The following is a 10000-nucleotide window of genomic DNA, read 5'->3' on the forward strand; positions in this document are numbered from 1 at the left end:
TAATAATAATTTATAATAATAATAAAATCTTTATATTAATATCATGTTATTAAATTTCTATATCGTACTCAATTAAGCTTTTGAACTTTATTAGTATATATATATATATATATATATATATATATATATATATATATATATATATATATTAATGTAACGAATCATAGGGTTTAAAGTCAAGCCAATGTTTAATCTTCGACTTTCTCTTCGCCTTCACAGATTTTATACAATTAATTAGTTATGAAAATAGCCTCATGAAAAACGAAGTTGAGGAAAATTATTTATATATCAATGGTATAGTTTTTCGTAAGTTATAGACCTCACGAAAACTGGCTTAATAATTTTACATATTCTTATGTTAAACTAAGTGGGAGATTAAATTAATAATCTAGTTTATTATAACTGACCCTCAGATTTATGACATTTCGAAAAATTTACTTACAGTTTATTTGACCTTTTTCTAAGAATGGACCTTCGGTTAACGACTTTTTTTTTTTTAAGCTGATGGTCACTTTTTGACCTCTCGAAAAATTGTCTTTTGGTTTAAGACCTTTCGAAAATTTAAACAAATTGAACCTCGGTTTATATCCTTTCAAAAAATGTACATTTTGTATATAACATTTAAAAAGTTGAACTGCTTTTTATAACCTTTAGATAATTAGAGCTTTCAAACAAATTGACCTTTTGTTTATATCCTTTCGAAAAATTAATGTTCAGTTTTTAACCTTAAAAGAAAATGACATTTTGTTTACGACCTCTCTAAAACTGACCTTCGATTTACGACCTTTCGATAAATGTTCACAAATCCTTGAAGTTTAACATTTGAGTTGATACTCACGAAAGGTTACACGAACGAGAAAAAAAAAATTTCTTAGACTATCGAGGTTATCACGAAAATGTTAGGGAGCAGTTCGTGACCGCGAATAAGTTCCAAGAGATTTCGTGGAGTTCCGTTTGTCACTTTTAACGTTACTTGCTGTCAGGCGGTGGCAAAATCAATTACACGCAGGAAATGGGACGAATAGACGTACGAAACAGGAAATGAAATCGTTACGGTCTTGGGAAAGAAATGATTAGGTGTTGATGTCCAATATAGTAGCGTTTTCGTGGTTCTGTGTACAAATAATATATATATCAACTTCAGCTTTCCACTTGAACTATTCATCAACTCTCAGTGATGACGGCAACACTTCATATAGGTAAAGTAGATATGCGAGGTGGATTATCAAACTAAAGTTAAAATTAAACAAAAACTTAACTTACATCAAATCACGTCAGAATATATAACAACAAAAATAATAACAAATAACCACTTGATTACTGCAAAGAACAAATGAATCGTAGGCCATCGGGTAATGAACTCAAAGCTTAAACCGTACAGCGTTTGGAAGTAAACATTTCCAAGGATTGCATGCGGAAAAAACAAGATGAAATAATCATACACCATGTACGGTACGAATAGCAATCAAAAGAGGGCGCTAACAGCATATACATCTTAATATGTGGGTAACTCCCATTAATGATAGGAGAGTTATTATAATACATATCAATAAAGGATAAAGCATAAATAAAATAAACTCCTCCATATCAAGTTCATATAAAGGAACTGACCAACACTTGCTTTCCCAAGTGACATAAAAATTCTAGAATAATAATGAAAATAATACAATTCCCAAAAGCTAAAAAGGACCATTCCACCAATCACATCGTAGGAATAAAAGCAAACGCGACAAAGGACTATTAATTGATGGAAAGGCATTTTCTCATAAGACACTTAAACCCAGTGTGTTGGTTACCATGTAAACAAAACCGGAGGCGTTTACTGGTAACATCAGCCGTGAATATTGTCACGATTTTGTCAAGATCACCTAGATACGATATCCAGGTGTATTAGGCCACTCAATGGTGAGAAAGTACTTTAGAATATTAATGCAATTGAGACTTATGAAGGTATTAATGACCAAATACCACTAAATATGGCAAGGACACAGTGCGGGACAAGGATTCCTAAATTATGCACCTGTCGCGTGGCCCGAGGTCACTACGTTTGCCGAAAGACATTCTTCAAGAGGTGCATTAGTCACTGTCGCAGTTCAATTAGACACATGACCAGGTCAGGCACTGACATATAGAAAAGGTGTCACATCGAGCCCTTGTGGCAGAACTGGGCTGTTTAGAGGAAGTTGCTGAAGGTATGAATCGTAGAATGTTTGAGGTACCTTCTTCGAGGTGAAGATTTAAAAAAAACTGGAATGTGTAATTCTTTTTCCTGTATGTCTGATAAAAAAAGGGTTACATGATGTGCTGGTTTTTATTTTATATTTTTAGAAGATAATAGTATATCTTAATGTAGTTGAAAATATTCTTATCCAAGTTGTTTGAAAATCCATGTAACTTTTATGTAATCAATTCTGAATGAAAAGTGACATGGGACACTCACTGAGAAATGAGCATTTTGTGCTTACGATTTTATGAAATAACGTGGAAGTTACACAATTCGGGAAAAGTTATATCAGAATACAACGAAATACTTCAGTCAATAAAAAAAAGAGGAATATTTTTCGAGTTTCCAGAACACTAAATTGTGTCGAGGTCCAGGTACTTCGTTTACATTGAAAGCGAATCTCACCAAATCATGAAAATTCTTTCCACTTCTCCTTTTATCTCTGGACGAATTTCATTCAGATACGAGAGAAACATGCAGTCTATCTACTTAATTCTCTAAACGTGCTACTTCAGTGACGTCACTAGTGACATTGACCTTCAAATATTCAAATGAACATTCGCCTAATGCTTAGATTTTTCTATTAACTATAAAAGTTCTCATATCCGTGAATTCTAACTAGAATCTGCATGTTACTAACATGTGCTCATATCTCATTTCGTAGCGAGCTTACGTAGGATTCATGGAGGAGAATTAAAACAGAAGAACTGAGAGATAACAGTAAATAGACTAAAAATGATATGCTGTGTCATGGTGGTTGGAATATGACTGAGCAGCCGACTACAATGCGTAAGGTATTTCTGGCAAAGAGAAAAATTCTAAAGTGATGGGTGTGAGGGATAAATGTTCCTTTTTTTTTTTTTACATTGGTAAAGGAGATTGATAAGACTGTAAGAATGAAAGGAAGTAGATAAGACTGTAAGGATTAAATGAGGTAGATAAGACTGTAAAACTAAGAATGAAAGGAAATAGTTAAGACTGTAAGAATGAAAGGAGATAGATAAGATTGCAAGAATTGAAGCAGATAAATAAGACTGTAAGAAGGAAAGGAGATAGATAAGACTAAGAATTAAATGGGGCAGATAAGACTGTAAGAATTGCAGTCTAAATTTCTATTTAGTATACCTGGGAAGGGGTATGGTAGGATTTTCTGAAAATGTATGATAGATGACAGAAGGTTTGACAGAGGAAGAACAGTGTGGTTTTAGACAAAGAAGGACGCTTGTGGATTGTTTTGTCATGAGGTCGTCTTATGAGAACTCTGAACATGAAAAAGACCTACTAAAGCATTTGAAAGAATGACTACAAGTACAATCCAGAGGATATTGCGAATTTATAACACTTAAAATAATTCTTTGAGATGAATGAAAAGTTCTATGATGAAAGCAAAAAGCGTTAAAATATTGGTGTAACGCAGACGGGGGAGTGTGAAAAGTTAAGAGTATGTTAGCTTAACCAGACTACTCAGCTGACTAACAGCTCTCCTAGGGCTGGCCCGAAGGATTATATAGATATTTTCACGTGGCTAGGAACCAGTTGGTTACCTAGCAACGGGACCTACAGCTTATTGTGGGATCCGAACCACATTGTGTCGAGAAATGAATTTCTAATCAACAGAAAAAAAATCCTCTAATTCAACGTTAGCAGAGTGGGGAGGCGAACTCGCGACTACCGAATCGGTAGGCGAGTACGTAAACCACTCGTCCAACAAGGAACTATGGGAGTGTGAAAAGGTCGTGCATTGCCTCCCTAGTTATTTGATATATTCATGAAAGCAGAGATGTCAAAAGAACCCAGAAATGACTGTGGATGTCAGTGTAAAACAGGAAGGTTAGAAAGAACTGCAAGTGGAGAAAGGTGAAAGTAAATTCAAGATGTAGTCGATTCATGAACGGATATGGAAACCTGTATGAACGTCATTGTTAATGATGGAAAGTAAAGACACAGAACAGGTGAAGAAAAGAAAGCAGCAGAAAGGGAAGAGGTGTATCTTAACTTGCCCAAGCGGGAATGTTAGAAGTTATCGATGAGCCAAGTGCCCTTTATGGTAGATAAGTGTGAATATTGAAGACAACTGGAAAATAATTCATGGGAATTGAATAACAAGTTGATCATGGTGGTATCAAATGATATGTGATATGAAATTACTGCAGAATGTTGCCTTAGATTTTAAAACAAATTATGATTTGGAAATGTCTGGAAAACCGAGGAGACATTCCTGGATAGAAGGCGTGAAAAAGGTTTTGGAAAGAAGGGGCTCTCATATCTAAGAAGTGCTTGGAATGCATGCATGGCCGAAGTGAGTGACTAAGTGTGCTTAGGTGTTTAGAATTGTTGCTTTTTTGTAGGCAAATAAAGCAGCTAAAGTTGTGGAATTTTTCTACACGTGGGACTCATCTTTGATCCAGCATTTAAAGGATGAATATCAGGCTTTAGCTCTTATCTGTTATTTCCTAGAACCAACCCATAATTTATGGAAAAAGCGAAAAAGAAGTATCTTCACCTTCCTGTTGCAGAATGCTAATTTATGACGACAATTTATGATGACTTCATAACACGCGACCCACCAACTAGGTTTATAACTAGTTGGACCCACAAGAGGGCTTTAAACTATAGGGGAAGGGTAAACTTTTTAGGCAATTTATCTGACTCGGAATTTCATAAAACAGACTTCAAATACCAACAAAATTTCCCCAGTTCCTGTTCATATAGGCCTAAACGAAGCTGATAAGCCTAATTATAAAAAATAACAATGATAACAATATAAAAAACAAGCAGCAAAAGTCTTCAATATATTGGAAAATGAAATGCACAACTTTGTTGTAGCGATCAGAATAAGCAGGCGTTATAGCAGTACGATTCTCGCCCATTTGGGCAGCCCAGAAACAATGCAATGACCCAGCGCCCTCTTAGCAAGATGCAATGCGAATAATTTTCCAAAAACCACCTACCTCTTGAATATCGGCAATAGCTGCGCTATTCAGCTAATATCAACGGAGCAATGAGAAAAAATAAAACGGCATGATAGAGTGAGCATTTTTCTAGAAAATATAGACAAATTTAAAACAAAGTCAAGGGTATCATTTAAGTTCGTGTGAGGCTTAAACTGGGTGCGTTGGTTACCATGTAAACAAACTTTGAGGCGTTGACTGTACGTGTGAGACACGAACGTATGCTACGCTTGAGCCAATGTATACATTACTCTAGGGGTGCTCGATAATGCCAACAAACCTCCTCTAAACAGAATAGGAGTCTACACTCCACAAAGGAGCACTGGATCGCACAAAAAGGACGCCTTTGAACAAAAGAAAGAAAGACGGTCATTTGAACACCCAGTCCCGGTAGAGGGAGGTGTGTTTACTTACGATAATACCAAGTCGACCGTCGACGAAGTCGCCTTCGGGTAACACGAAGGAGCCCTCCTCGCGTGGCTTCGGGGCCTCCTTCGCCTGCTCTAGGATGTTCACAGAGACCTCCTCGGCAACCTGAGGGAGGAAAGATGAAAACGACCTGACAGAAGGAAGGCGAACAGTGTCGTCTTCGCCCTCGCGGGGGGAATGAGGTTGTCTGAGAGACTGAGTCTAAATTCAGATTGGAATGTAATCATTTTCTTGGATTAAAATTGATACAAAAGAGATTATGACATCCCAAAGTATATAGAGATTCAAAAAATGGCAACCTTGGTTATGGAACTGAAAATGTTATTTGTTACAGGCGGAGACAGAATACTGGAAATAAACCTTATTCCAAATCACAGAAAATGAAGTTGTTCTAAGTTTATATAAGAAAAAAGCGTTTGCTATTAAGACAATAAGTTATACCAAACCGTGCATTAACAACATATATCCAAATTCGGATTTGAATTTTTACTTAATCAACCATCAATAATAATAATAATAATAATAATAATAATAATAATAATAATAATAATAATAATAATAATAATAATAATAATAATAATATTTCTACTTAATAAAAAAAGTACCATAACTTACGAATCACAGACCACATTTTTAAAGTACAAGACGAAGGATAAAGGCATATACTTTACGTAAAGTAAATTCTAACCCTCGCTCGAGGAAGTAACCTAGGGCGTTGCCCGTCGTCAGAATTACGTCACGGGCCAACGTGTGCAGACGTAACCTTGGTATTTGGGCGCTTACCTCGTCAAATGTCATTGACAGAGAGAGAGAGAGATACGAAAGAGAGAGTTGAGAGGACCAGAGAGAGAGAGAGAGAGAGAGAGAGAGAGAGAAGGTAAAGTTCAGGCCAAGACATTCCTGAGTGATAAAATCTCGTCCGTGGAAGTGAAGGTATATGCTTGACTTGGCCCTAAATTGTCGCAGCGATTTCTAAGTAACTGCTACTTATAGGCTGCGATACCACCACCACCACCAATACTACTACTACTACTACTACTACTACTACTACTACTACTACTACTACTACTACTACTAATGCTTTAATGCAATTAGCATAAACAAAGTCGTATGTTTGGATAAAATGTCATTTGTCACCTCAAGACAATATCGAATTTATACACGAAACCTAAATCACTGTTTTCTGACCCCAGACGTTTCTTGGCCTTTGTCCTATAACCTTTTCACGGCTGAGGATCGAGACAGGCAGGTTAATCCAAATATAACTCTAATTAATTTGAAGCCAACTTTAATATTTTGGAAACTAAGGAACATATATTTCCACATCGAGAGTTAAAATAGTGGGGTAGATCTATTTGCACTCTGCTGATTAAGGAATGGCTCTGGTCGTTGCTTGGATGGGTGATCAGGAGAAGAGAGATGTAGTATATAAATATTATATAAATATATATATACTTTAGACACATTATGTACCTGGTATTCGGTCAAATGTTGTAGGTTACAACGAGTTGGGTAAGGTCGTGTGGCCAGCAACATTATCCCAAATATATTGATCACGTTGTTAGCTGGAATTCTGAATTGCGTGTCATAGAACAATAGAGAGAGAGAGAGAGAGAGAGAGAGAGAGAGAGAGAGAGAGAGAGAGAGAGAGAGAGAGAGATGGAAAATGCTAATTTCAGTGACTTCCTTCTTTCTATCACACTTTGGGATTCTCTCTCTCTCTCTCTCTCTCTCTCTCTCTCTCTCTCTCTCTCTCTCTCTCTCTCTCTGCCTCTGTGTTTTCTCCCCTATTTCGTTTTTGTGTTTATTATTATTATTGTTATTATTATTATATTTGAAGGGCGTAGACCCTCTTTTAAACAAGTTCTGTTAAAAAGAATGATAGCTTCCGTGGAATTGATTCGACAGAAGGATTTTTCATTTCTTCTGACTATCTCTTCTCTTTAAGGCTGGTGTCTGCTAATAGGCAGCCGATTTACATAATCTGGATAAGAGGAAAGGCAATATATATCAAGAATAATAATGAAGAGGACAGAGAGAAGACTGGAGATCATTTCTTCTTTTTATTGACACCTACGTTTCGGGAATCCTTTCCCATCTTCAGGGCTATAAATAAAATTTATTTTTACAATATATAAAAGTATGCTAAAATAACCTAATAATTATAAGAGATATAGTTTGTCATTGAGCTAAAAGGAAAATAGAAACTTTAAGTTAAAAGTAAATTAAAACACTGAATAACTTAATAAAATAACAGGTCCAAAAGCAATACAAAAACAAAAATTGAAAAAATAAACAAAGATTCTAAAAGAAGGAGCGAAAGACAATCAGCAGTTTGACAGAGTATTTTGAAATTATTATACATAACGTCAGTTTTACATGAATTTGAATGGTTCCTTATGGCCGAAAATTCTTTTGATTTTAAAATGCAGCCAGTGAGATAACTGACACCTCTATGGGAATCGATGCGGACTTTCAGTAAGCGTCGGGTAGATCCGACGTAATTTCCAAAATTACATTTTGGACAAGTATACTCATACACAAAAGCACCCTTCCGTAGTTGACGCCTTCTTTCGTTGTGTATGAGTATACTTGTCCAAAATGTAATTTTGGAAATTATGTCGGATCTACCCGACGCTTACTGAAAGTCCGCATCGATTCCCATAGAGGTGTCAGTTATCGCACTGGCTGCATTTTAAAATCAAAAGAATTTTCGGCCATAAGGAACCATTCAAATTCATGTAAAACTGACGCTATGTATAATAATTTCAAAATACTCAGTCAAACTGCTGATTGCCTTTCGCTCTTTCTTTTAGAATCTCTTTATATTAAGAAAATGTCTCCTACCTTAAACAACCAAACTACCTCCACACCGTTACATATTGCTAAACTGCCTATTACTCACATTCTCTCTCTCTCCCTTGTTTTTTATTCTTCTAACATCATCTTTTGACTATGCTATTTTCCATTAGTTAACAACCAAACCTCTTAACAGTAAGTCTGGCAGAAAGGTGTCTTTGTTTATTTTTTCAATTTTTTGTTTTGTTTTGCTTTTGGACTTGTTATTTTATGAAGTTATTCAGTGTTTTAATTTACTCTTATCTTAAAGTCACTTTGTAGCTTTCATTTTTCTTTTAGCTTAATGACAAACTAGGTTACTTATAATTATTAGGTTATTTTAGCAAACTTTTTAATATTGTAAAAATTAATTCTATTTATAGCCCTGAAGATGGGAAAGGATTCCCGAAACGTAGATGTAAATAAAAAGAAGAAATGATCTCCAGTCTCCTCGCTGTCCTCTTCATTATTAAACTTAAGCTCACCAGGAGCGAATATAGTCACTTTGAAGTCAGCTATAAGTAGGAGTAAGGTAAACATGGCGTGATATAACCGTAGACCTTCGGGTTGCCGGTACACACTCTGTAAGCTCTCGACGCCCTTGAAATCTCTATTTTTTAAGCACGCAAAACTCTACGGATATACTACGCCATGTTTAACTTACTCATTCGTGCCCAGCATAAAAAAAGTAAAAATCACGCAAAAGTCTCTTCGGCGCAATAGTTTTCTGTCTGCTGGTGGCCTCGGCAACGGCCCAAAAATATCTTAGCCGCAGTCCCTAAAAGTCAGCCTCGGTCCGGTAGCGGCCTATAGTGCTGCCAGAAGTACGATTATGACTAACTTTAACCTTAAATAAAATAAAAAAAACTACTGAGGCTAGAAGGCTGCAATTTGGTACTTTTGATGATTGGAGGTGGATTATCAATATAACAATTTGTAGCCCTCTAGCCTCAGTAGGTTTTTAAGATCTGAGGGCGGATAGAAAAATTACGGACAGAATAAAGTGCGGACTGACTGACAAAGCCTGCACAAGAGTTTTCTTTTACAGAAAGGTAAAAGTGACCATATTCATAACTATTTTCTTTCCACTGATCTAAATTATGTAATACTGCCAGCTCTTAGCAGAAGCCTACGTTGAAAATAAGAGAGTGGTTAGAATTGAAGACTTTCTATAAAAATAGCTCCACGATTCTGCAATTCTTTTCAACAGAATATTGCCATTATTATTATTTTAATAATAATAATAATAATAATAATAATAATAATAATAATAATAATAATAATAATAATAATAAAAACAATAATAATAACAATAACAACAACAACAACAACAACAACAACAACAACAATAATAATAATAATAATAATAATAATAATAATAATAATAATAATAATAATAATAATAATAATAATAATAATAATAATGATTACCATTGCAATACCTGCCCGCCTTCAATCATGATAAAGGACGTCAAAGTATTATGAATAACTGAACAAATTGTTACTAAATCTATGCCATAATTGGCGTGGAAATGGCTTAGCTGTTTGTGTGGGGAAA

The 10000-nt window shown here is 35.3% G+C and overlaps 1 protein-coding gene across 3 annotated transcripts in view; it reads right to left on the bottom strand.

The window, feature by feature from the left end:
- The window catches only part of LOC135209149 (calpain-A-like), a 57042-nt gene that overhangs the window by 16027 nt on the left and 31015 nt on the right, over positions 1-10000 (bottom strand). For 2 of the 3 annotated variants that reach the window (XM_064241807.1, XM_064241809.1), the window contains 2 exons: positions 5590-5709; positions 5176-5208 (listed from right to left, as the gene is read on the bottom strand). In XM_064241807.1, coding sequence (XP_064097877.1) covers positions 5176-5208; positions 5590-5709 — 153 coding nt within the window. The remainder of the gene's footprint in view (positions 1-5175; positions 5209-5589; positions 5710-10000) is intronic. The other variant, XM_064241808.1, reaches the window with a different exon arrangement.

The sequence above is a fragment of the Macrobrachium nipponense genome, chromosome 37 (genome assembly GCF_015104395.2).
Source record: "Macrobrachium nipponense isolate FS-2020 chromosome 37, ASM1510439v2, whole genome shotgun sequence".
Lineage (NCBI taxonomy): Eukaryota > Metazoa > Arthropoda > Malacostraca > Decapoda > Palaemonidae > Macrobrachium > Macrobrachium nipponense.